This window comes from Poeciliopsis prolifica, unplaced genomic scaffold (genome assembly GCF_027474105.1).
Source record: "Poeciliopsis prolifica strain line A6 unplaced genomic scaffold, Auburn_PproV2 SCAFFOLD090, whole genome shotgun sequence".
NCBI lineage: Eukaryota > Metazoa > Chordata > Actinopteri > Cyprinodontiformes > Poeciliidae > Poeciliopsis > Poeciliopsis prolifica.
This window is the reverse complement of record NW_026562465.1, coordinates 818,258-845,865: the sequence shown is the minus strand read 5'-3', so window position 1 is coordinate 845,865 and position 27,608 is coordinate 818,258. Positions and strand designations below refer to the sequence as shown.

The window sequence follows — 27,608 nt, the reverse complement described above, 5'->3', positions numbered from 1 at the left end:
AAGCAGTATTCATGAACTCTTTATGCCCATAACTTTATTATTGTTATTTAGCAAAAAGTGTATCAAAGTCCTTGCTGATGGAGATATGGAATGACAAAGTGAGAATATCTTATTTTTAATGAATAGATGTCCAATTATAAACAAAGTTGGTTAGGAAAAATATGGCCAGTTCTAATTGCTGATTGATTGATAAACATCTCCAAGTCTGGAATAGATTTGTCTTACTCTCTAAAGTTTAAATTCATATCAAGATAAATGCAATGAACACCAAACGTTGTTATGGTTGTGAGAAATTCAACATGTGGATTATTTGCACCCTCCACTGGCCAATTGCGGGTAAAGTATGAAGTGGCGTGTAAATTGGACCAACAGAACAATTTATTAATTTAATTTTTTGTTCATAGAAATAAAAAAAAATGCAATTACATGGTATTTTTTGATTAGTCTGGATTGCTTTATGTGTATTTTGCATGTCGCCTATGCGGAAGAGATATTTCAGTAATCTAAAACTAATAGGAAAAAAATTAAGCAACCTACTTCCATACTGTATGTAGACTGTTGGATGTAAAATTCATGAGCAGTAACTATTGTGCTAGTATTGGACCAAAGAAAATCTTATCTTGAAAGCAGGAAGGAGGAAACAGAAATTAAATTCTGCACACAGGCAGTTTCACAAGTAAGGAGTATTCTGGTAGATAGGAAAGCAGCTGTAAAAACATGTTCAAGGTCAAGGGAAAAGCAAGTTTTGTCTTTACACACAGTTCATCATGTTCTTTCTCCAGAGGTCGAGAAAGAACTTTAAATAAAAAACAAACTGATTCACACGTTGCAACAATTATTCATTCAGGCTTAATTATTAAGGAATATAGTTTATCTAAATGTCTGCTTCCAAATAAGGTTAGCTTTCCTTGTAAATACCAGCTCTACTGTATCTCATTCAGTTTTCAAAGTTGTTTAAATATATTAGAAACAGAAAATGCAAGTATTTATCCTTTTTACATTTCTTTCAGCTCTAATAACTTCCTGGAAGGTCCCTACCTACCTCTTACGGTTAGGGTTGGGCCTCCTACACTCAGCTGAGCGTAGGAGGCTCAGCTGAGCTTGTGCCTGTGTGATACTGCCTAGTGTTCTCCTGCTAATAATAATGATAATACAGACCTTTGGGCACTTAAATAACTTAAAAGCAACATAATATGTAGGAGAAGACATACAATAGAGAAACCCTTCAGCTGTGAGTTTGACCCAACCTGTTCTGTCCCCCAGTGTTTAAGGCCGACGCTCTCCTAGCCTGGATGCTCTCGAGATCATCCTATAAACTTGAAAACAGTGTCTCTGTTTCCATCAGATGGATGGATGGATATGTTAAACTTATGTCCATTTGGTCATGTTGCACAGATGGTAAATATTAATGGCAGCTCTATTTCTTACATTCCTCTTGATACCTATATTGCTGTCTTTTTAAAACATTGTCATGAGGTAAACTGTAAAGTTTTCCCTTTCCTTTTTTAAAAATATTTTTGTTCACTTCTCAGCACCAAAGGAAAGTGCCAGGGGCCAAGCTGTTTTTCTGTTGAGGGTGCTGAAGACCAAAAAGTCAAGTGAAAGTAGGAAGGGACAAAAGGTTTTATTGAACTCACAAACTGGCCTAATTTATAATTCACACCTTCTCTCTTTAAATGGCCGCTCCACCCTATAAACTCCCACCCTCCTCAGGGGCTTGATAAGAGAACTCCATCCTAAGCTTTAGTTTTTTGTTTAAGAAAACTAGGAAAGAAAGCATCAAGCTGCACTAGATCAAGGAACTGGATTACAGTTTCTATTAATTGCTGCTCAAATCAACAAGTTTCTTGTATTATTTCCCTGAACAGAGAATCAAATGGATAATATGACAGGAAGACAGAACCACTCCATCCAAATGATACTCGAGTGAAAATGAGTTCAACCACACCTTGAACGGCACTGTTATTACCACTAGAATGTCTTTAGATGACAATGTTGGTCACCAACTACCACATCAAGTCATCATATAACTGCTGAAAACAAAGAAAATACATCGATAACTTACTGATAAAGAAGCTCATAAAATGCTGGGAACCTGTATCATCTTTCCATTTTTTTTTTAATGTTTTTTGGTGGAAAGGGGTCAGTTTCTGCAACATTTTAATCAATAGTAACTGTCCATGACTTTCTCTGCCCAGATGCAGTGAGATAAGTTCCAGTCAGGGTGTGTGTTAATATAAACTTGAACAGAACCAGAGTGCGTAGTTCTATTGTGCTTATTTTCAACTACAGATCTGTGTTATTAACTCTTCACACACAGTCAGTTAACATGAACCTGCAAACAGCAGACCGGTCCTTGCACTTTGTCTCCATCACCCTGCTTCCCTTCTCATGTTCCACCTGGTTAGCTCTTGTCATTTTGGACGATTTTTTCATAAGGTGGCGGTGGGTGGTTGCAGTAGGATGGAGGTGGCGGGTAGGACCACATCATCATCTGGGTGGAGCCCGGCTGTGAGCGATACGCAACCTGGGTCAATGTCATCCCAGGGTCACCTCCAGCCATCCCGTTCACCCCAAAGCCTTGTATGCTGCCTGGCTGCTGGAAAACTGCAAATACACACACGCACACACACATGCACGCATGCGCACATGTGATGTTATATAGTGAAAGCTTCTGCAATCACAACAGAGGCTCAGATGTCTTTGCTAAACATTTTGTATTCAGTTTTTATTGAACAAACAACAGACAAACAAACAACTACAAAAGTTATTTGCAGCATAGCAGCTGAAAACAACAAGACAAAATACAAAGCCAGATCCTGTTAAGTATTTTTCAAAATAAAACATTTCCCTGCTCAGCATAAATGTAATCACTGGAATCCCACAGAAGAACGTGGGAATGTTTTTAAAGCTATTCAGCTTCTCCAAGGTTATCAGTGGTACTTGTCCTTTTTCATGTCAACACACATCAATTTATTGATTTACTTCATTTTTTAAACAGGGAAAGATGAAAAGAAATCGGGCTTGGCTCAGCATGATGCCTTACAGCAGATTCCTGTACTGCAGAATGTAAAAAACACAGATATCCACATCAATAGACACAACACACCAATTTACAGAATGGATTTAAGAAGTCTGATGCATGTAAAATGCTGCCCATGTTGAGATTGACTTTGTATGTTGTGTGTCTTTCATTCTTTAACAGTTTTTAAAGGCCGTCGGTAACAGACCCAGATAATTTCCTAGATTGGGTTTGGCATCAGAGCAGAAAGAACTGCATAACCTGCACCATAGAACACCTGAAAATACAATTGGAAACCAAAACATAATTTTGAAAAGTTAAGGTATCTAAAGAATAAAAAAAAAAAACTTTAGACAAGACAATAAGTCAAGTGAGGCAGTTTAGCCTCCAAGATATCATTAGTAGCAAAAAGTAGACAGTACAAAATGGTTAAAAGTATTATGGCATGAAGATATGTATTCAAAACAAAAGATTTCAAATTTGATCTCATTTTGAAGTAATTTTTTTGTTGTTGTTGCAGCTTAGTGGGTAAGGCTTGTACAATACTCCACAGCAGCAAAATGTTTGTAGAATTGCTAATTTAATCATCACATTTCAAAAACTGTTTGGTTTTGGGAAGACTCTGCTTTACCTGGTGAGGTGACAGGTTGCCTGGTGAAGGACACATTGAAGGTTGGTTCATCTCTCAGAGGAGAAGGATACATCCTTCTGCGGATGAAGAAGCCAGCACCACAGCAGAATAACACCCCCATCATGAGCAGGACCCTGAGAGGAAAACACAGTATGTTGTAATACTAAAGTAAAGAAGCTGCTCCTCACACAGCTCACTTCAGTCTCAAGTAGAGTGTAGGTAACTTGGGATCACAATACAAGAGTGCAATCCCAAATTATTTGCCTTACAGTCCAATGCCGTTTTTAAAATACCTCTGCTGAGAGAGAAACCACACAATTTAAACAACAAACATATGACATGAAGCCCCATCCTTTCCCAAGTCGGGATGGATTTATAATCTATAGGTCTGAAGGTTAGTGTCACAATTTAAGAGTAACTCTGCTGTGAAGACAGACAATAGCCAAAAAACAGGGTTTATACAATAGCTACTAAAAAGCAAAAAATATCTAAAGTTAAATTAATACAAAAGAAAGAGAAGCTGCTCATCTTGTTTCAGAGAGTCTGCTAGTTAAGGGCTCGTGGCTGTAGTGGATCTTAAACAAATAACACCAAACATTTTACAGAAACTTTAAAACTCTGCTTCTTATTAATTTATTATATTAGGTGTAAAGCAGAAGATTAGGGGAACTCACCAGAAATACCATAATCTCTGAATGGACAAGGCTCTGACACAGCAGCGAGTTCCACAGCAGTCCTCATAGGAGCGACATCTGCAACAACACAGACAGACAGAAGAAGCATAACATGCTAAAGGGCAATACAAATTCTGGTCTTTTATATTCATTTTAATAAGATTCAGTTCCAAAAATAATTGGAATCGCTCCTTGTGAGATTTAATTTCTCACAAAGAGAAATTAAATCAATCAGGCAAGTTTATTTACACAGCACATTTCAGCAACACGGCAGTTCAAAGTGCTTTACATCATGAAAACACAAAAATACTAAATCACCGTGGAGTCAATAATTGAGAAAACCAAAAACAAATATCACATTTCGATGAGTGTCACTGTCAAAACCATCAATTGAATAAATGTTCTATTTATTATGTTTCAAAAGCAACTGTAAACTTGTGGATTTTTAGTCTAGATTTAAATGAACGCAGTGTTCCAGCTGTTGTGCAATTTTCTGGAAGTTTGTTCCACATTTGTGGTGAATAGAAGCTGAAAGCTGTTTCTTCATGTTTGGTTCTGGTTCTGCAGGCTGGGTCAGAGAGGAGTTCAGGTGGAACAGTCAGAGGAGGGATTGTGAGCCTATCAACTGTTGAAGATAAAGCTTGAGCATTGTTGATATTTTTGTTTATAATTTCCAAAAACATGTGGCATGTCTGAAAGAAGTGCTGACTCAACTGTTAGAGTGGAACATGAAACTGCTGTAAGAAGTCAGGTGCTGGAACTTTATTCATTTTGAGTCTGGTGACTGCAGCAAGAAAGCTGCAATGTTCAGGGGAATGTTGGAAGATTAGGGGCTACTTGCTGCTCTTTAACCATTAATGTGTGTCAGTAAATAATTTATGGGACCATTCAGCAGACACAAAACTCATTCCCTCAAGATAAGGTAAGATACATAGCACATTTTCAGCAACTAGGCAATTCAAAGTGCTTTACATGAATTAAAAGGAAATGCAAACAAAATAACAAACCAAAGGAAAGAGAAAAAAAGATAAAGAGATATGCATAAGATAAATGTTGATTCTCTATGTTTGATTCTATAAAGTATGATGCTGGAAAACAGCATCATGCTTCATAGGGTCAGAATGGGTAGAGGAGGGAGCAGAGGAAAAAAGGCTCTGCCTACACCGAGAGACAGGCTATGATATTTCCTCACAGGCATCAGACACGCAAGTGTATTTTAATGCTGGCATTAATCACACTTTGTGCGTTGCAAACAAAATCTTAAATTTCCTTTAAAACCGCATGAGCAGCAACCTGAAAACCAAATATTCAGAACTCTGGCCAAATGAGATGGATTGATTTATCAAAATCAATAACAGAACTTGTTTGCATATGACAGAAAGCAGGATGCACGATGAATAAAAGATAGTATATACCTCAGACTTCTAAGTGTCTGGAATCTCAAACTAGTTTTAGGATGAGAAACAATAGCTTCAGAAGTGAGGAAATATTTGCACCTATGATCATTACACTCTCTACTGGAGACATTTCTTTTACACAATACATGTGGGAAATATGACCAACTGAAGAGTCATCCTGTTTGAGTGTGTGATTGCTTTCTTTGATTAATTTTCTGACTTAGACTTAGACTTAGACTCGTACTTTATTGATCCCTTGGGAAGACTCCCTCAGGAAATTGAAGTTACCAGCAGCTTACAGGCAGAAAAGTGGCACACAGTGAGCAAAATACAAAAGAATACAAAAAAATACAGATTAAACACAAAGGTACACACTAAATGTGAGTAACCAAAACCCTAAATTAAGCAAAAATAAGCAAGGAATAAGAATATAAGTAAAATATAAAAAAAATATATAAATACAACACAAGAGAAAATATAGGAATTTGGCAGATAGATTGACCAGTGATATGGTATTGCACTATGTGGTTTGGCATAATAAGTATGGAGTTCACTACTCCTTCTTCCCTCTTCCTGTGTCACCCCCCCCCCCCCCCTCCCGGGCCCCCAATGAGGACTTGTACAGTCTGAAGGCGTGAGGGTCTGTCACTGAACAGGCTCCTCTGGCTGCTGATGACGGCATGTAGAGGGTGGCTGCTATCGTCCATGATGTCCAGCAGTTTGTTCAGTGTCCTTGCCTCTGCCACCGTCACCAGAGTCCAGCTTCATGCCGACCACAGAGCCGGCACGCATGATCAGTTTGTCCAGTCTGGACGTGTCCTTCTTGGATGTGCTGCCTCCCCAGCACACCACGGTGTAGAAGAGGACACTGGCGATCACTGACTGGTAGAACATCCACAGCAGTTTGCTGCAGATGTTAAAGGACCGCAGTCTCCTCAGGAAGTACATCCTGCTCTGCACCTTCCCGTACAGGTGGCTGGTGTGTTTTGAGGTACTTGTAGGAGTCCACGGCCTCAACCTCAGTTCCCTCTAGTACGACTGGTCTCGGCTTTGGTCTGGACCTCCCAAAGTCTATAACCAGGTGGTTTGTGTGGCACCAGAGAGCAAAGTCCCTCACCAGACAGTGATATTCCTCCTCTCCGTCGTCCCTGATACATCCGACTATGGCTGTGTCATCAGCATACTTCTGTATGTGACACAGTTTCGAGTTGTAGTGAAAGTCAGAGGAGTACAGGGTGAAGAGAAGAGGGGCCAGCACTGTGCCCTGAGGGCTCCTGTGCTGCTGACCACAGTGTCAGACACGGTGTCCTTTAGCCTGACATACTGCGGCCTGTTGGTGAGGTAACTATGGATCCAGGTGACCAGGTGCTGGTCCACTCCCATGCTATTTAGTTTGTCCTGGAGCAGAAGGGGCTGGATTGTATTGAAGGCACTGGAGAAGTCCAGGAATAGGATCCTCACTGTGCCACTGCCCTTATCCAGGTGGCAGTGGGCCCGGTGCAGCAGGTAGAGGATGGCATCCTCCACACCAACATCTGACTGGTAGGTGAATTGCAGGAGATCCTGGGCATGTTCCACCTGAGGTCTGAGGAGGCCTCCTGATGAGCATCTTTATCAGGAGGCCTGATGAAGACCCTCCAACGTCTTCATCAGGTGTGAAGTGAGTGCTACGGGCCGAAAGTCATTCAGCTCGCTGGGCCTGTTCTTCTTGGGCACTGGGACGATCCTTAGCTGCAGGCTGAGGTTGAAGATCCGCTGTAGTGGCTCTCCCAGTTCAGCAGCGCAGGTCTTCAGCAGCCTTGGACACACCTGGTCCGGCCCTGCTGCTTTCCTGGGCTTGAGCTTCCTCAGCTGTTCTCTGACCTGGTGGGGTGGGGGTTGTGGAGTGTGTGGTGTGGTGGAGAGAGGGTGGTGGGGGGGGGGGGGGGGGGGGGGGGGGGGGGGGGGGGGGGGGGGGGGGGGGGGGGGGGGGGGGGGGGGGGGGGGGGGGGGGGGGGGGGGGGGGGGGGGGGGGGGGGGGGGGGGGGGGAACGGACTGGTTGAACCTGTTGAAGAAGTTGTTCAGTTCGTTTGCCCTCTCCATTGTTCCCCCAACGACTCTGGTCTTTGTGTTGAGGCCAGTGATGGTCCTCACACCTTCCCAGACCTCTAATTATACCTTATTTAAATGCAAAGTGTGTGGTGTTTTCTAATCACTCTGGTGATAGAGCCTTCTTTTAAAGCTTCAAGTGTTGCTGAAGTTTTTATTCTCTCTGCTAGCTTACCAAACTTAGTTTTGGGATTGCAGCCAACCGTGAGAGTCGCTGTTGCTCATAAACAATTAATTAAGTTTTTTATGGTGTTTTGATTGCTTAAAATAGAGTGCTTAAAACAGCAGAACTCCTCTCTTTATGTATGTTTAAGATGTTTAATACTCAAACAAGCAAGAATGATAAAAACTACTCATATTGAAAATACTAAATTAGATTTATCACTGCAGTGACAAAGCAATAGTCAGATAATCAATTGTCCAAGAGGTTATTTATTTCTGATTCAGCAAAATGTAATCAAACATTATCTCAAATGAATGTTTTGTTTCACCTTTGCTTTGCATTGTGAACTGGTTGAAACACAAACCAAATGTGTGAATACATCCGAAACTAATCAATGAAAATATGGAATCCATTTGGCCTCACCGATATGTCAAGAAAATCCGAGATCGTCCCACTTCCCCATGCTGGAGATTTCAGTTAACAGTAACAACAAATAAAGTTATCTTTAAAATAAGTCACACCAATCACATCTAGATCCAACAGTAGACCCAGAATGCTATAAAATAAACCTGGTTGTGTGTGTTGTTTTTGTCTCCTGCAAACTTAGCTTTCATTATACTTATTTTTCCTATCTAGTCATAAGAAATCATAGTCATAGAGACATGAGACAGGAAGAGCAGGTTTCTTGAAAAAAGAGGAAGTAAGTTTCCAGCTTGAAGCTGTATAAAAATAGCTGAGACTATTCCTTATTTAAAAGCATAAAAGTTTTAAAGGATGAAATCTAAACATTTTGATTAATTAGATAAGATTTAAAGTAAAGTACTTATAATAATATTGGTTTACTTACTTACTGACACTTGTGGAAAAACGTACAAGTAAAACAAGTAACTGTAACTTTGGTATCAAATAATAATAAAAGAGTAAAAAGTTGTGATTATCATAAAATGATAAATGAATGCCAAATCAAAGAAACTAAAAGTGTCATGTTTGAAGCAACACGCCTGACCCACATGCAGGCGCACAAACAAGGAGAAGCGATTTGGAAAGATGAAATAAGTTTATTGGAACAAAAATAAATAGAAATTCTGTGATGTGTCTCGGAGGGGGGTTTTGGGTGAGGGTCGTCTCCGTGTGGTATGGATGTGGTCTCCGCTGGGAGGAGGGGGGGAGTGACTGACAGGTGGCGGGGTCCGGTCCAGATCCGAGGGTTGGCGTCAGATGGGTTTGCCGTTGGGCAGGTAGGTAAAGAGCGGGTCTCGGCCAGTCTCGGCAGTTCTTGGATCAGGCTTCACGGTCTCAGGAAGAACTTCTCCGCGGCTCCGCGGGAGATAATCCTGTGAGAGAGAAATTTCAGAATAGTCTCTAGTTGCTTGCAAACACGCACAACAACACCGACACCAGGTTCAGAGGGGGCTCTGAGTACCATTGAAGGATAACACTCAAGCGCTGGAGAACCGCCTGCCCGCTCTTCTTATGCTGGCTGCGATGATGCGATTACGCACAGGTGCGCGGGATCCACCCTCCAACGACTGCCACCCTCTGGCTCCATCTGGTGGGAAAGAAAAGGTTCCCCACCCAGCCTAACTCCAACACCCGACAAAAAGGGTTATGAATGTGATTTTGACATTGAACTTGAAATGGTGTAAAACGTGTAACTGCTATTAAAGATCACTGACGATGTGTTGGAGGTGGATAGTAGGTGAAAGGTTAGGGGTAAAATGGGGACTCACGGGAAAGTGAGTCCCCCCATAACCAACACTTTATTAGGACATAGATTGTTGAACAACTTAAACGTGTCAGAGACATGGGAGGAACGTTGAGCAACCCTGAGACATTAGCCAAGACATCAGGACAAGACCTCTAAGACCTTTTGTCCTGACGGATGAACAGATGACATGAGTTCATCTGTTCAAACAAGTTACCCAATAAAGCAAGCACAGCAACAGTGTTAGCCAATAAAAATGCACCGAAAGCGGGTATAAACCCTACAAAAGGGGAGAGCAAAAGAGGAATCTTAGTTTGGATCCTCCAGGCAGCTTCGAGTCAAGACCGAGATGGACAAAGAACTCTGCAGCTGAAGAAGAGCCAGAGACACAGAGCCAAAGATTGTCTTGTGCACGGGGACCAACCCATCAGCCCCGCAACATGTGGCTTCAAATCGGACTTCTCTCATCGGCTGGGTTAAGACTCCAAAGACAAAGATAAAGACCCAAGTCCTGTGTGACCTCACCATGGATGCAGAGATGACAGCTCATCAGACCAACAGAGATCCCTGCCTTCGTCAATCAACACCTTCTTCATCATCGAGCCAGTTCTGGGGTTTGAAACACCAAACTTTGTCCGTCTCTCTCAAAAGGTTCCCTTTTTAGTTCTTAGTATCAGCGTTAGGGAAAGATAGGCTAGATTGATTTTACTCATTTGATTATTTCTGAATTAAGCTGTACTGACCCTTGCAAAATTGCTTTACTAATAAAATATTTAGCATAAAGAAAATCTAAAAGATGTTGTGGACATTCAATTAATGAGTCACCTCAAAGTTCTTTGATGGTAGTAAAATAGCTATGATGTTTGATTCTGGGGAAGAGAAGGAGGTAATGTTTTATAGGTTGCTTTAGCCCAAATCTAAAACTACATCCTTGGGACTCGCCCAATTCACTAAAACCAACCTGATTCAGTAACAAGTGCAAGTTGTAAAAAAGAGAAGGAGCGGCCGTTAACAGATGTGCTCTGTGAAACTAGTTGGCGATAGGCTGCTCAGTCTGGCTAATTCACTGGCTTATAAGGGTGGGACATCTGGATGTAGGTTGTAGAAATCAGGCGAATCCTGTCTCGAAACCAGCTTGAACAGAGTTTACTTCAGTTCTGGATAGGGTAAATCCCAGCAGATTTAGGAAACTCAATTTACCCGTTAGATGGAGAGCTGGTAGCACATCTCCCCTCTCAGAAGAGGAAGTAGTGACTGAGAGAGGAGAGAGGGAAGGAAGGGGGGAGGGGTGGGGTGGGAGGATGCGGCAACAACAGATACAAACATTGATTTTTAAGCATACCTATTTATACCGGACTGTGATGACTACATATGAGTCATTTCTTTACATGGCAGAGTGAGAGCCCACAGTGTTTCTGGTTCATCTGATCTAAATTAGTGTAAATTAGTTTAATTTACAAATACTTCCTAAAAAAATCTGATTTCTCAACATTTACAGTTTATATTAAACTGATATTTTAATCAGACCCAATCAATTGATTTCTTTTAGGAGCTTTTGTCATGTTCCGTGTTTTCTATGTAATTATTTAGAGTTTTCTGTGTCCTGAGTCTCCTCTTTGTCCTGTCTTCCCCTTGATTACTCACCAGTGTGTCTAGTCTTTGTGAACACCCTTTGTGTATTTAATCCCTCCTGTGTCCTTTGTTCCTCGTCGGGTCCTAGTCTTCTTTTGTCTCTTTCTGTCGCCTGTTTAGTTGTTTGCTGTCCTTTGTATGTCCAGTACTACCAGTGTTGAGCCCTGGCTTCCGTTCAGCTGTGCTGCCTGGCTTCTGGACTGTTTTTGGACATTTTTGGAAACTTTCTCATCATTAAATCATCATTTCACTCCTACCTGGGTCTCATAGCATCTGCCTCACCACCTCCACACCAAATCGTGACAGCTTTATTACTAAGAGAAACAGATGGATGTTTAAAAGCCTCATTTTTTTTGTTAGTTATGACGATTTTCCACTTACAGATTATGAAAACATGATGTTCAAAATAAGAATATGACGACAATTCTAAAAACATAATGTGTTTTTAGGAGTGTGGGCTTAATGAAAGGAATGTTTAATCCCTGCTTAAACCTTATTATATTCAAAACTTACTTTTAATATGGCAAGTATATTCAATACTATTATTGGTTTTATTTACTGTTTACAGTTAGTAGTTTAGTTTACATCATTCTTGCATGTTTTTCTTTATGGTTTAGTTTAGTTACTAGCTTTGTGAGTTTGTTGATTAAAGTATTTCGCTGTCAGGTTGAATTATTTTGTTATTAAACTTTCTTATGTTGGTGAGAAGTTGATAAGCAAACTGCCGGGGTCCTGATATGTGCTTGTTTGCTGGCTCTGGACCTCTATGGTGTCAAGGCAACGGGACTACAGTTGTTGATGACTGACTGGCAAAGTCTTTCCTGATGCACCCAGATGTGATTTCATGACTCAAAGTCAGCAGTGTGAAGGCTTCTCTTAATGCCTTGGTTTCTGTTTCCTCCATCTAAAAAAACTTTATTGGTGTCTATGTACAATTCTAATGAAAGGAATGTTCATTAGAATTGATTTACATTATATGTAAACATGTTATTTATATGAAATGCACACATTTGTGGAGAACCTTTTTTGGTCACTCTTTATTTGACGGGTTGTGACTAAGGCTGTCATGACATGTCATAACCATGTCATAACACCTGTCATTAATATTTATGACTGTTGTCATAAAGTGCCATTTGGTAAATTGTGACACTTTTTATACAAAGTTGGCATTATTCAAAATGTCTTTGTTATGACAACTTGATATTAACCAAGAAATTATGATCTGACATAAAATTTGTTATAAAAGTATTACTGATCAAATTTTAGCTTTAATAACAAAGCTATAACTTTTTTCAGTTTAATCAGTAATACTTTTGTAACAAATTTATGTCAGATTATGATTTCTTGGTAACGAAGAGATTTTTGTTTATGTTACTGTTAAGTTGTAATAACAGACATTTTGAATCATGTCAACCTTGCATTAAAGTGTCATGATTTACCAAATGACACTTTATGACAACAGTCATAAATATTCATTAAGACTTACTCATGTTCATGACACCTGTGTCTTATGCCATGTTTATGACGGTTTTATGACAGTCTTATTCACAACCCGTCAAATAAAATGTTACCATGTTTTCTGAGGGTTGTCAGAAGTCCACCATAATAAAGAGCAAGAAATGACTGAACAACATCACTGTGTGTGCAATTAATCAATAAAAACAATTTCCTGTACTTTTTCATTTAAAGAATTAAATGAAATAACTTTCCAAGTTATTATAATTCATTTTTTGTTACAATGCCTGTTTTAATATGCAGATAATTGTGAAGGTTAAACATTGAATTAATTGAATTGGACTTACACAAAGTATGCAGGATATCGTTCCTCAAAATACCAGCAAAACTTCTTGGCTTCAACACACTGCAAAAGAAAATAAGGTTATAATTAGGGTAACATTGACTAATGTGAATATAAAAATTGACTACATAAACAAAAGCTTCCAGGTCAAACCTACATGAGAAAAGCAGCAGAATTGCTGCCTGACTAATGGCGAATAAAGAAAACTCCAAAAAATGTTTAAATTCTGAGCATTATCAGGATTTGTCCTGATAAGAGATAAGCAGTAAGATAAGAGATATTATACGAGGGATGTGAAATTTTATAACAAATAGATTAGTTTTCACAGCTCTCCATTATGATGTCACCAGGTGGCTGAAACTATCCAATCACTGAACAGATGCTTAGAACATATAAATGTGTGAATGTGCCAAAACTTTCTCCAGCTGACCAGAAAAAAAACTTAACTTATCTCTGGACATTAACAGGAACAATCTACAGGGTGGGCTATACGTTTCCATCCATAGGAGAATGTAAAATTTCTTTTATAATACCAAAGAAGATACATTTGACAAAAGAGCAAAGAATTAAAATTATACTGATGGCTGGATCAGGAAGCAGTCGCATGGATGAAAGAAACTTTAACAGAAAACATGAACCGAGCATCACACACGACACTGTTGAAAAACTTATTTGCAAGTTTCAGAAAACTGGAAATGTTGCAGATCAGCCACAAAGTGGTTGAAAGACGTGCAGCGATTACACAGAGTCCCAAAAAAATAAAAATGATTGTCCAATATAAAATGTTTGCCTTTTATATGTATGTTTTGTCAACATTCACCTGTTTCGATGTGAAAACCTACATACAACAAGTGAATACTTATCCATTTTAGTTTTAATTAAAAATGTTTTCACTTCACAGACTTTATGCAGATGCACGATGTGGAATGTAGGTTAAAACCATTTAAATACAGATTGTAATGTAAGAAAGAGGTAAAAACAGAGGGGTGAATACTTTCCAAAGTCACTGTGAGTATGTGTGTCATGCCTGGTTGGGTGAATCCCAGATACATCAATATCCTGACAGCATATCATAAACAGTATCTGGTGATAAAACTGGAGATAAGCACTATTTGCTTTCTGTGCCAAGTAATAAAATATTAGCATTGTGTTGCCCTCAGGCAACAAACCACTATTTTGGCCCACACACAGCCCCTTTAAATTTTTTTAAGTAAAACATCACATTAAAAGTCTGATGATATGTCTGTGACCAATGAAATTTGAGCTGGACTTGGCTTTGACCTTTGTCTTGGAGTGAAACGATCCTTTTTTGGACCGCAGCTGACTTGGATACACCGCTAGCAGAAGGTAAGATAAATTTCACTTTTTTACATGTTTAAATTTAAATAATTTTGTATAAATAATATGTGTGATGTGCATGAATAAGTGAAAAAGCATATTTGATTGAGTAAAGACACCATTTGTCTTCATTTATATACTAAAATGGCAGTTTTTCATTCGTTGCCTCAGGGCAACATTGTGCAGTTAGACCACTTTTGTGTGAACTATAACATGCTCATGGATGGAGATGTGTAGGGATGTGTAGTTATCAACATAATAATTTTTTTCCTGTACTATCTACTATTACTCACAGGAAATGGATGTACAAAGATTTTATAGGCGTGAGGAACATGATCAAGCGGTTAGGCTCATTCCTTCTGACAGTGAGCTTGAGGAGAGTGACAGTGAGGAAGAGTTGACTCCAAAATCAGGTTTGAGGGAGAGTTAGGAGATCAGGGTTCAGTCAGTAGAGTAACATACGGTATGGAATGAGCATGTATGTGCGTTTGTACATCAGTGATTGAAGAGAGGTATATATGACCTATTCTAATTTTATGCTTACTGGTTTCTTTTGAAAACAGATGACCTGCGTGATGACAATGAGTCTGTGGATGAAGAGGAAAATGAAGATGATGAAGTATCACAGGAAGCTGTTCCACGCTTACCCCGTTGGAGAACACCCCACAGTGCCAATATTACCCAGAATAGCAGGTCAGTCTTCCAAAATCATCCATCCATCCATCCATTTTCTGAGCACCCTTCTCCTAACGGGGTCGGGAGTTGCTGGTGCCCATTTCCAGCTGCGTTCCAGGCGAGAGGCAGGGTACACCCTGGACAGGTCGCCAGTCTGTCGCAGGGCAACACAGAGACAAACAGGACAAAAACAACCATGCACACACACACTCACACCTACGGAGAATTTGGAAAGACCAATTAACCTGACAGTCATGTTTTTGGACTGTGGGAGGAAGCCGGAGAACCCGGGAAAGAACCCATGCACGCACAGGGAGAACATGCAAACTCCGTGCAGAAAAACCCCGGACCGGGAATCGAACCCAGGACCTTCTTGCTGCAAGGCAACAGTGCTACCAACTGTGCCACTATGCAGCCCCTTCCAAAATCAGATCATGTCATTTCCCCCTACAAATACTTCAAGATGTTTTCTTCTGAAGAGATTCTGGAAGTAGTTGTAGAGCAGTCAAATTTATATGCAATTCAGTGTGACACCTGAACCTCGCTAAAAAAGAACTGGAACAATTTATGGGTATAGCAGTATACATGTCATTGTTTGGATTGCACAGTGGCGCAGTTGGTAGCACTGTTGCCTTGCAGCAAGAAGGTCCTGGGTTCGATTCCCGGCCCCGGGTTTTTCTGCACGAAGTTTGCATGTTCTCCCTGTGCATGCGTGGGTTCTCTCCCGGGTTCTCTGGCTTCCTCCCACATGAGCTTCAGAGCATGAAGCTCATTATACAAATTTATAATCACACGGTGAATTGGGAAGACCAATAAACATGACTGTCAGGTTAATTGGTCTTCCCAAATTCTCCCTAGGTGTGAGTGTGTGTGCGTGGTTGTTTGTCCTGTTTGTCTCTGTGTTGCCCTGCGACAGACTGGCAACCTGTCCAGGGTGTACCCTGCCTCTCGCCTGGAACGCAGCTGGAGATAGACACCAGCACCTCCCGACCCCGTTAGGGAGAAGGGTGCTCAGAAAATGGATGGATGGATGGATGTGTGGATTACCAGGCACCCGCATGCAGCTAATCTCTAATGCACTAATTGATAAACCATTTGTGGCTGTTTGTTGAAAGGAAACTTATTCTAATGTATTTATTGCTTGTTTGTTCATCATTCCACTTATTAAATAAATAAGTGGAAGTATAAAGTATAAAGAAAACCTTGGTATTTTAGTACCCTCATAGCATATTGTTGCCCTGAGAAAACAAACCAAAATCTGGTGGGGGGGGGGGGGGGGGGCAGGGTGGAGCACATTTTCTGATTGATATATTATAAAGACCCCCTCAAGCTCCCAAAACTAGAGTGAAATATTTTTTTCCTCATAAAATAAAAATTTATGCCATAGAGGGTTAAATGATATACTTCTGACCCATTTTTGTTTTGACTTGCCTTTTGACTACCTCAGCTGGCATGATGTTACATGTACACTGTTTGCACGATTTGAGCTGGCAGCAGAGGAAATTGTTCCTGCACCTCCCATAGCACAGAAACTGCCACTATACAACCAGCATGCATTTTCCTGTTATTTTATGAAAACAGATCAGTTGGCTGTTGGCTGAGACACATCGGGGGTGTCAAGAGCTCAAACATGTACAATGTACGCAGTGAACTGCAGCAGTGTGCAATGATCTGGATGATTTTTGCCTTTGAAGTTGCATAGACTCATAAGAAGAGAGAATGTCAAACATTCAATTCTTGATTTCTGTAACCTATGTTACATTTATGTGATCCTGCAAATAGAGCATCTAGTTATTACCAGATTATAATTGTGTCATGCATCCCTTAGAACTTGATATGGAAAAGGTAAGTGTTAACAATGACTGCTTTAAATCACTAACTACACACATTTGCTTGATTTGAACATTCTGTTTCATTCCAACACTCTCTGATCTCCCATCCCTCCACTTCCTGTCTTATTGATGTCTCCAACCACTCATGATGCCTTGGACATCAAAAAGCAGGATACACCCAGCGACCATCATTTCCTTTGGACTGAAGTAAACAGGAAGTGGGAAATGGACGAAGCGGGGAAGACAACCAATACTCTGCCAGTGAGAATGGATTGATCGGTGATCTGTTGTTGAGCTTTCACACTGTGGAAACCCCCTTTGGGCATCCCCGGGCTGCAGACAGGTGTTACCATAACGATTAACCAATAATCATTTTGAAAATCAAATTAAATTATAGAATAGTAAAGTAACCATCTATAAATTTTTTATTTTTATGTTTGTCTCATTCTACAGTGGCCCTGAAGACCACTGTAAAAAGCAAAAGAAAAGCCCAGTGTTCTATGCTTTCACAAATTAAACATTAGTATCAGTAACATCAGCAATAATAATAATAATATTGTTAGAAAGTTTCCAATTTCAGAGCATGAAGCTCATTATACAAATTTATAATCACACGGTGAAATCTTTCAAGCTCTTATTTCTTGTTATTGTGATGATTATGTCTTCCAGATAATGAAAACCTCAAATTCAGTGTCTCAGAAAATTTGAATACTGTGATAAGCTTAAAGTAGGAGAAATCATCTGGACACACAGTAGGTCAATGCTACAGAAGCTGCTTGTTTTGTTTTCTCTCTTCTTTCACAAACACACAACCTCTCTTTTTCTCCACAACACACATAGAAAGACTCTTACACTCCAAACTTATTTTAGATCTTATACTTAGTGATATAAACTCAGAATGACATGGAAGAGGAAATAATATTAAAAAGTTTTGAAGAAGACTTCAAGCAGACATCATCTTACTTCAAGAGTCGCCACATATACATACATGAAATATTATGCAATCTGGTCATATACAACTAAAAACTGAAATTGAAATATTCACTAGAAAGAAAGATGACATAATGTGACAGCACCACAAGTTGTCAGTGAGATACTGAGCTGGTCTGTTTGGTGAGATGTATCATTTTTATTCATTTTTGATAAACTGAGTTTTAAATTGGAAGGCTGGTTCTAATAGCTTGAAGTTTTAGTAAGAGGCATAACACTGGTGACGAGTACAATCACATAACTTTTGTGCTTTAAAAAGTGAATAACTTGTTTGTCACATTATTTGTGAGACTTTTCTTCATGCCAAAAAGTTGTTACCTAAAAATTCAGTTCATTTGCCTTAAACCTGAAATAACATTTTGTGAATATTTTAGTGTAGTTAATTTTTTGACAGGTTTCTGTCATGTCCTCCTAACCCCCAGGATAAATCTGAGCAAAAAACTAAAATAAAAAACAGCCAAACTTTTATTAGCAGATGCTAAATTCTCTTTTCCTGATTGAGAATCTGGGAAAAGATTCCAATTCTAGATCATTAATTTAAAAAAAAAAAAACAACAACAAAATCTACTGATTGTTTGATAAAGATATCAGTTTTTAATCATATAATAATAAAGCAAATAAAAGATCCTGCGCTATACACTCTGAAAGGTGTCTTTGGCTGTGGTTCATCTTATGAACTTGTTTATATTGATCTCACTTAATTCATTTGATTTAGTGACGATAACTTACTTTTGCTACATGTCTTATCCTCCTTCACTACCCACTTTTCTGTTTATCTACTCTCAAATAAAGCCTGCCAGAGCCAAAAAAATTGTCACTTTAAACAAATACATTGAATTGGTTAAACTTAATAAATTCAATTGATAAACTTAATTGAATTACTTGTTAACAATTGAAGCAATTCAGTTAAGTTGGTTCAACTAATTTATTTTTACAGTGTACATCAAAACATGTCCATAAGCTTTATGTGATTTCCATTCAACTTGTATCCAAAGTACATCCCATAATGAAAGCTTTTTTAAGTTATGCTTTAAACCCGGAATTTTCAGATGTTATGGAAATATATAATAAAAGATAAACTAATGTTCTTGCTCTCTTCACTTTAAGACAACAAATAGTTATTTGTCTTCAAAACAAATATTAAACCTATTTTAATATTTCCAGATCAAATATTAGGGTAAACTTGATTAAGAAAATTATTTTGAGCCATATCATAAAACCAGGATGCAGAATGTTTGATATGATCTCATTTCTAAAACTCAAGAGCCATAACCATTCAACCCAGAACTGCATGATTAAGCAATAATGTTGTAATTATTGCTTCAAAAATGATTCTATTGCTAAATTAATCATGAATTATAAACTGGAGATAGCAGTATAACATCATATAATATAACTGTTCCAGCAAGAGGAGTCACAGATTCTCTGTAAGGACACCCTGGCAAAAGACAGGCTGTAAAATGAGCTTTTGTCACCCAGAAGATTAAGTAAAATCTTCTTGCCCAGGTTGCAGCTTCAACAACTTTGTCATCTGGACAAAGCTGGCAGCACTGAGGATCATGTTCTTTGATTTCTCCAGTGAATTTAACATAATTCATCCTGACCTGATCTATGAGAAACTCCAGAAGACAGAGATCGATGCCTCAACAATCACCTGGATCTGTGATACCTCACAAACAGACCAAACAGAACAGTGAGAGTGAAGGACTGAGTATCTGACCAGGTATCAGCACCACAGGAGCACCACAAAGTACTGTACTATCTCCATTCCTTTTATTTTTGTCCTAAATAAAATAGGTTTACTTTTTAAGAAAATATTTTTTTACATGTGTTCAAACTGTTAATATGTCATAACATTATTACAAAAAGAATATTAAGGGCCTCCCCCTCCGTCCAGCGCTACTATTGCGATCTGTAGAAATACACCACTCCTGGTCAGAAACAACCCAGGAGGAGGGTCTTAGCATTGTCAATCACCATTATGCTACTGGTGGAGAAATAACTTATGTCCACACCCATTGGTGGCCAGTGGAGGTCAGCCAGCTCTTTAAGAAAACACACACTGACCCGCAAATCTCCCTGCGACCTTCTGTCAGAATCATATGACTGAGCCTTCAGGTCCAGTATTTCGTTATTCCCCTCCAAGTTTTCACCTCACCTGGAAGTGTAATCATGTTATCTTGTGATTTTGCTGAAGAGATTCTAATTTCTACCTTTAGAAGTGGCCAAACTGTGGCATAATACTGCCATTTTAGCCTGTTTGCTGAAACAGTTTGTGATTTTTATCTGTTGAATTATTATTATTATTATTTTTTTTTGCCTTATTCATATTTCAACAATCAGGTGAGAGCATCTATATCTGAACATGATCAGCATGCAGAGCATGAATGTATATGCCTTGGACTACTGTCCACATTATTATTTGGAAAAGTTGATTGGGTAAAATGCGGGCAGAAGGTCACATTGTCCTCATCCAGTCTTAATGATGTAGACACACTCAGCTTAGACAAATAAAATAGTAATGAGAATTAAAATTCCATGAATTGACACACATGTCACGGTGGACCACACTGTGCTGATTTCACCTCCAACTACTGTGATTTCATTCACCTTAGGCGATGTGATGTGTTCACAAATATAAATATGAACAGCTCAGATCAGAACTCAGCCCTCTCCTAACTCCATCAAATAGAGCTTCTGTTTGATGGCGCAAGTGTGCGTGTGTGTGTGTGTGTGCCTGCGTGCGTGCGCGCGCGTGCGAGCGTGCGTGTGCGTGTGTGTTTGTGCGCGTGCGTGCATGTGCGTGTGTGTGTGTGTGTGTGTGTGTGTGTGTATATGCGTGTGTGCGTGTGTGTGTGTGTGTGTGTGGCGGGATGAACATAAAGAAAGGGTGACGGGTGGTTTCCCCTACTAAACAAAGCAGCAGAGGTCAGACGAGCCTACTGCTGCCTGTCAGCCCAGTTCTGGATGCCGCTGCTCCGGCAGGCTGCTCTCAGCGCTTCAAGCTTTGAGATTTCGCTCTGGTTCTTTGTCTAATCAGCTGCGTGCGGAACTTGATGTCGCTGTCTATCTGTCTGATTTCTGCCCAGAGAGGAGAAACATCGCATTGTGTTAGTTTTAAGTAGAATTTGGCAACTATCCATGAAAATACTCTACAGCCACCATCAGAGCTTCATCACAGGCCAAGCGAAGCCGAAGCTCAGACACAACAACCAGCGCATCCCCGTCTGACAGCCAACTGGAGCCACACACACACACACACACACACACCTCCCCCCCCCCCCCCACACACACACACACACATCAATGGCAGACAGCACTCACCTCTGCTAACAGCCACAATGTCACCGCGGCAACACCGCCGGCAAGTGGGCTCCTCATGTCTCCGCTGCTAAAGGAGGCAGCAGCTGCAGCAGACGCCCTGCTGCTGACAGGGAAAAGAACTGAGAGGAAGCGCTCCTTTGTCACGGAGTCGGTTTCATCCTCCAGGCTTCCGCTGCGGAGGCACCGAATGACGCGCAGTGCGGAGCGGAGAGAAGCAGAGTGTCTGACCGGACCTGTGTTTGTGTGGATGTTTTAATGTTGGAGTTCCACGCCCCTTTCCTTCTTTCTTTCTTTCTTTCTTTCTTTCTTTCTTTCTTTCTTTCTTTCTTTCTTTCTTTCTTTCTTTCTTTCTTTCTTTCTTTCTTTCTTTCTTTCTTTCTTTCTTTCTTTCTTTCTTTCTTTCTTTCTTTCTTTCTTTCTTTTTTTCTTTCTTTCTTTCTAATATTGCGATATTATAAATTTGTGGAATTACTCCAGTTATATAAACTACATCAAATGATGTAACTTTCTGTTATTAATATCATAGGAATATCTGCCTTTATCTGCAAAATTATTTTGATCTAAAATGCATTAACACTAGAGGGTTGTTTTTTTTAAAATCTAATTGCCATGATATGACAAGAAAATCATGAGTGGAACTCCACATGACGTCACATTTCTGTCAACGGAAGGGCAACGATTTGGATGGAGTCAACAGCATGAGAAAAGAAAAGGATGAAGAGGAGGCTGGTAGAGGAGTTTGGAGACAAAACAGGAGAGCCAGAGGAGGTTGAGGTCATATATTGCTACGACATCATCAGGATTTAGTTTGTGAAACACAACAGGATGTAGTTACCTGTTAGTCAATCATCCTGGTGTAAGTTGGAGAGAGTCTGGCTATTGGAGGTTATCCATGCGGGTTTGTATAACATAATGAGCTGTTAACACATAAGTTCTTAGGTCTAAACCACACCTGTCTAAACCTACACCCAATCATAGAAATACTGAGAAGCAGTATATTTTGGTGGTTTGAAAAATACCTGTGTTGTATGAACATAAAACTATCTAAGGCCAAAAACGCTTTATCTCAGTGAAATAAGTCAAAAGTGCCAGCGTGTGGAGGTCCAATGTTTCACTATCCAATCACCGGGTTTGATGTTATGGAGTGGCCTCTCGGCAGGACATGCCAATGCGTCTTTCTCTTTCTGAAAAACTCAAAAAAGCGTTTTCGACAAGTTTTGACAGTAAGACAATCTTGCATTATCACAGACAGAAGTGGAAGGAAAGACCTGTCCCTGAGAGCTTCCGTTCACTTGCTAAACATGTCAATAATAACAATCAAAAAATTTCTTGCCCTTAGCAGGGAACAGTTCAATGAATTCCATCATAAAATAGTTAAAAATCATTGAGTCACAGAGGCAGCAGCTGCATAATAATAACAGTAATATATAAAAACAGTAACAGGATCACATGAGGCAGAGCCATAAATAAAGAGCATCAAGTCAGCATTAGTTAGAGCATTATAGATAATGAAGATGTCACCATAGTTTTCCTTCAAATCCAAAAGCAAATATTAACCGTGTTTGTGTTGTTTTCATGATATAACTGGTAGTTATATCATGAAACACTGGAACTCTTTTAATATTCATTTCAATCTTCACTCCCCACTGGCACTTTTGACTTATTTCACTGAGATGAAGCTACTTTGGCCTCTGACAGTTTTATGTTAAAAAAATACAGGTATTTTTCAAACCACCAAAATATACGGCTTCTCAGTATTTTTATGCTGTTTCAAAGATTATAAAGCTGAAATTGAAGGTTTTGCTGAAAATTACACAGTGGTGCATTTTTGACTTATTTCACTGACATAAAGCATTTTGGCCTTAGATTAGTTTTATGTTCATAAAATACAGGAAATTTTCAAACCACTAAAATTTACTGCTTCTCAGTATTTCTATGCTGTTTCAAAGATTATAAAGCTGAAAGTTGAAGATTTTGCTGATAAATAAACATAAAATTTTTTTCACTGATGAAGATGGAATTGAGGTCCAAACAACTACCCTGGATACAATAAGAAATTAATCAGTGAAGACTAATGTGAAAAACAAATAATGCAAATGGAGAAAATACTGTCAAGTTCCATAAGTTGATGTCACTGCCAGGGTTGACAAAGACTCAAAGAACAGGTGTTACAACACTCCAGGCATATATTTAAGCACTTGATCACTGATGAAGTGCTCCAGGCGATTGCAGAACATTTTTCACTGGTTCAATGCCAACAAATGAATAGGTTCACTATTCGCTACCTGTCATACTAGATCACAATTAGTTTGTTGTCCTGGTTCACTCTGAAGTCCATTCAGCCTCTTCCACTCTTCAATTCATTTCTATTCCTCATAAAGCAGTTTTCCATCCACTCCAAAACTCATACAATGGTTTTCAAGCCAGCCTTTGTTGAATCACGTGAGTTCATGGGAGGTGTTGCTCTTCTTGACATATTATCAGCCTTTCTGGTGTTTGGCTTTAGGTACCAAAGATGGTGCATATAAATGTAGTGGCAAATTGTTACAGTGACCATCATCGATGTTTGAAACCACTACAGAACAGATTAACTTGTATGAGGTTAGAAGTTTGTTTTCCACAGCTGCATAAGGACCAGACCGTCTTGTCAATTGTTTTCCTTCCTTAACATTGTATAAAAACTGACACAGAATTTGAGGTTAGTATAACATTAAATGCACAGTGACACAGTTGATAGAAGTGTTGCCTTGCAGCAAGAAGGTTCTGGGTTCAATTCCTGGTCCAGGATTTTTCTGCATGTGTGGGTTCTCTCCGGGTACTCCGGCTTCCTTCCACAGTGCATAAACATGACTGTCAGGTTAATCGGTCTCTCTAAATTCTCCCTAGGTGTGAGTGTGTGTGTGCATGGTTGTTTGTCCTGTCTGTCTCTGTGTTGCTGTCCAGACTGTCCAGGGCGACATGTCCGGGGTGAACCCCGCCTCTCGCTGGAAATAGGCACTAGCAGCCCTATCGACCCCTCGGGTAAGAAAATGGGTGGATGTGAAAAGAAATAGTCACAGGACTAAGAAAACAAAACTTATGCATTCTCTTCCTATTTTCAAATAGGCCACCCTGACTTACGAAAATGGCGTGGACAGCAGGTGATTCATATGATTGTTGACATGGCTGGTCTATCGGAGAGACAGATGGCAGAGTGGGTGGAGAGGCAACTGGTGAAGTGCTTCTAGCTCTTGTTTTCTTCTGGAAAGTCGGAAAAGATGGAACAATAGGAGGAGAAACAGGAACCAGATCAAGCACAATCACAGTCTCTTCCTGGTTCTGTGATACCACAGAACCAGCATCCAAAGATAATTTCACTTGGATCCACTTTGGATGCTCTTCATATGGTCTCTGTTGGTTCATTGACCAGGTTCTCAGCTTTTTCACCAGCCCACTGCTCTTTGGGTGGAAAAAACCTGCTGTTCCGTGGAGGTGTGGGGCTGCACTGGTACAGACATGAATAGAAAAGACATAATTTAACAGAAAACAGAAATAAATATCTATAGACACATATCTTGCTCACTCTCTGTGGACTTGATATAACGCCCTACGGAAGTGCACACACTCTCACACACGTACATGCATTACCTACAGAGAGGAGAAATTCATAAGCCCTTTGCATCTTCTCAAGAAAATTATTTGTAGTAGCAGTGTGCTCCAAATGAGTAATTATGTCTGCTACCCACTTGCTTGAAGACTTTTCTTCCTTAGCAAAAAATAAAATAGGCTTGTAGCCATAGTTTGGAAAGGGGTGTCCAAATTATGGCCCGTGGGCCAACTACGGCCCACGGGCCAGTTTTTATTGGCCCGCAGCAAATTCTGAAAATATAATTGAATATGGCCCTCACAAAAAGCTTGAGATCAACTCTGTTGCAATTCTCAGTTTCAACACTAGATGGAGCCAGCCACAGAAACAAAATTAAACGAAGGAAAACTTATACGGTGAATCACCAGAAATGGCAACAGGAAGAAACGCAAAATAGCAACTGAGTGTAGGAGATTTCAAACACGGTGGGAAGATGAGTACTGTTTCAAAGAAATCAATGAAAAGTGTCTCTGTTTAATTTGCAATGAATTAATGTGTAATCTGTAATGAAGCGCTTCAGCAGTAATATGATAAATTAGCTGCTGGAATTCTAAATTATGTTGAGATCTCTTTTGGATGTGTACATATAGCTAAACCTTAAAACGAGATCCCGTTCATTAGAGTTGAATTCAAACATTAATATACGTTGATAAGTGGAAATTTCAACTATTTGAAGCTTCAGTAAATTTGGTCATTTCAATTTAAGACAATTTACACAAAATGACGACCGACTGTAAATGTTGACTGTGATGAAACTTTGACTGACTCCAAATTCTGATAGCAACGTTTGTTTGTGTCTATTTCAAGTTGGAGTGAATGTTTGTTTGTATGTTTTGTGTTACTAAACATTGTTTACTAGACTATAATAATTAGTAACTGATTGATTGAGAAATTCAAGTTGTCAAAGGAATTTTTGGCATGAAATGATTTGAAATCTTAGTTTATTTTTGAGACGGTGATTTGAATGCGGATGTGAATAAGTCTCCTGTTTTTTCTATTTCTAGCAAAGAAGAGGTGCTTCCTGACAGTGGCTCACTTGACAAAAATTGTAAATGCCATCTCTGACTTAGAGGAGAAATTTGGCTCATTAAAACAAACTTATGTTCATTTCACATCTAAGGCGTACAAAGCCTTTCCTAGTTTTGATTTGACTATTTCAGAAGTGTCCTTAATGGTTGACTCGAAGCACGTTCTTTTATTGTGAAAAAAACAAACAAAAAAAGGGCATTTAATATTTCTTTTGTTTTTTGTTGATATGACAGAGCAGGTTGGAGTGTCCCTCTTTTGGCTGAGCAGAGACAATATTTATTTTGGGTTCCTGACTTTTACTCACACATACCTTTGGCAAAATCACATAAATTGTCATGGAGTAAATTTCTTCATGCATGTAAAATTGAAACTGATTGAATTATTTCACCTGTTGACCCAAATGTAATGTTTCTGAATGAATATTGGCATTCAAAAAATAAGTTGTATCATTATACAGTGCACTTTAAAAAGCTGTGGAATTGGTTCCAACCACAAACCTAAATTTTGAAGCATGCTTTTTTTATCTAAAAAAAATCTGTCTCCACTATCAATAGCGCTATCTTAGGAGTGTCCAAACTTTTTTAGTGAGAGCCAAATATATAAAAATAAACAAAGGGCCACAGACACTAGAGGTGACATATGTGCCTCAAATAGGTGGAGCTTTACGCAGAAGGCTTTCATGTGCGCATACAGGTGCGGCATCAGCTGTTCTTTTGTGTCTCTGACTGTTTTTTATCATAAAACACAGGAATGAGACTTTGTTCATATTTGAAACCGTCAAAACTGTAGCTTCTCAGCATTTCTATGTTGTTTCAAAGATTAAAAAGCTGAAAGTTGAATATTTTGCTGAAAAATACACATTGGTGCATTTTTGACTTATTTCACTGAGATAAAGCGTTTATTGTCTGACTGTTTTTTTATTCATAAAACACAGAAACTAGACTTTGTTCTCAAAACTGCAGTTTCTCAGTACTTCTATGCTGTTTCAAAGATTATAAAGCTAAAAGTTGAATATTTTGCTGAAAAATACACATTGGTGCCTTTTTCACTCATCTCACTGAGATAAAGCATTTTTGGTCTCTGACAGTCTTTTTTTTTTTTATAAAACACAGTTCATGCTTCAAACCACAGAACCTACTGCTTAGCATTTCTTTGCTGTTTCAAAGACCATTGTCCTACTTGTTGCCTTGTCTCCCGCAACTATTTGGAGCTGCTATGCATGATTAATACTAACCTGGAATGTGCTGTTTTAAGTCCGTCACCAAAACTTCTACAGCACTGCAAAGTACGCTGCCATTGAGCTTTAAAAGATCTGTTTACATATGCATGGGTCACCATTAGCTCAGCTTCTCGACCACAATATTTTTCACGTGCACAGTCCAAAATACATCCATCGAGGCTCTCGCCGGATCTTTTGCTTTGACAGACCTAACTCCAATAAATATACCTGGCTACTGAGGAACAAAATGAAGCACAGTGTATTTGCCCTCCAGGCTCAGTCAGCTAACCTGGTCATCATCAGTCACATCAATCTGTTGGTACGTGCTGACCCTTGGTGTTTTTGGTGATGCTGGGCATTTGACGTTAGAATGAAATATTCTAATTTTCCTTGGGACAGATTATAAAATTAACACATCAGGACAGAAAATTCAAATCCAAAACACCACACACAGTCCACAGAAGA

General features: G+C 39.4%; 1 protein-coding gene across 1 annotated transcript; it reads right to left on the bottom strand.

The window, feature by feature from the left end:
* Positions 1–17: 17 nt before the first annotated feature.
* On the bottom strand, positions 18–22,322 carry vopp1b (VOPP1 WW domain binding protein b). Its single transcript, XM_055022768.1, has 5 exons — positions 21,271–22,322; positions 13,116–13,174; positions 4,328–4,405; positions 3,654–3,787; positions 18–2,607 (listed from the first exon to the last, which is right to left on the bottom strand). Exons 1-5 carry the CDS (start codon positions 21,325–21,327, stop codon positions 2,405–2,407), a joined length of 531 nt encoding a protein of 176 aa, XP_054878743.1. The 5' UTR covers positions 21,328–22,322; the 3' UTR covers positions 18–2,404.
* Positions 22,323–27,608: the final 5,286 nt, after the last annotated feature.

Coding starts and splice junctions, on each gene's coding strand:
- vopp1b (XM_055022768.1), bottom strand. CDS start 21,327: ATGAGGAGCCCACTTGCCGGCGGTGTTGCCGCGGTGACATTGTGGCTG. Junction 4,406..13,115: donor CGATATCCTGCATACTTTGT/GTAAGTCCAATT, acceptor GTGTTGTTGCAG/ATGTCGCTCCTATGAGGACT. Junction 2,608..3,653: donor GCAACCTGTCACCTCACCAG/GTAAAGCAGAGT, acceptor GTGTATTTGCAG/TTTTCCAGCAGCCAGGCAGC.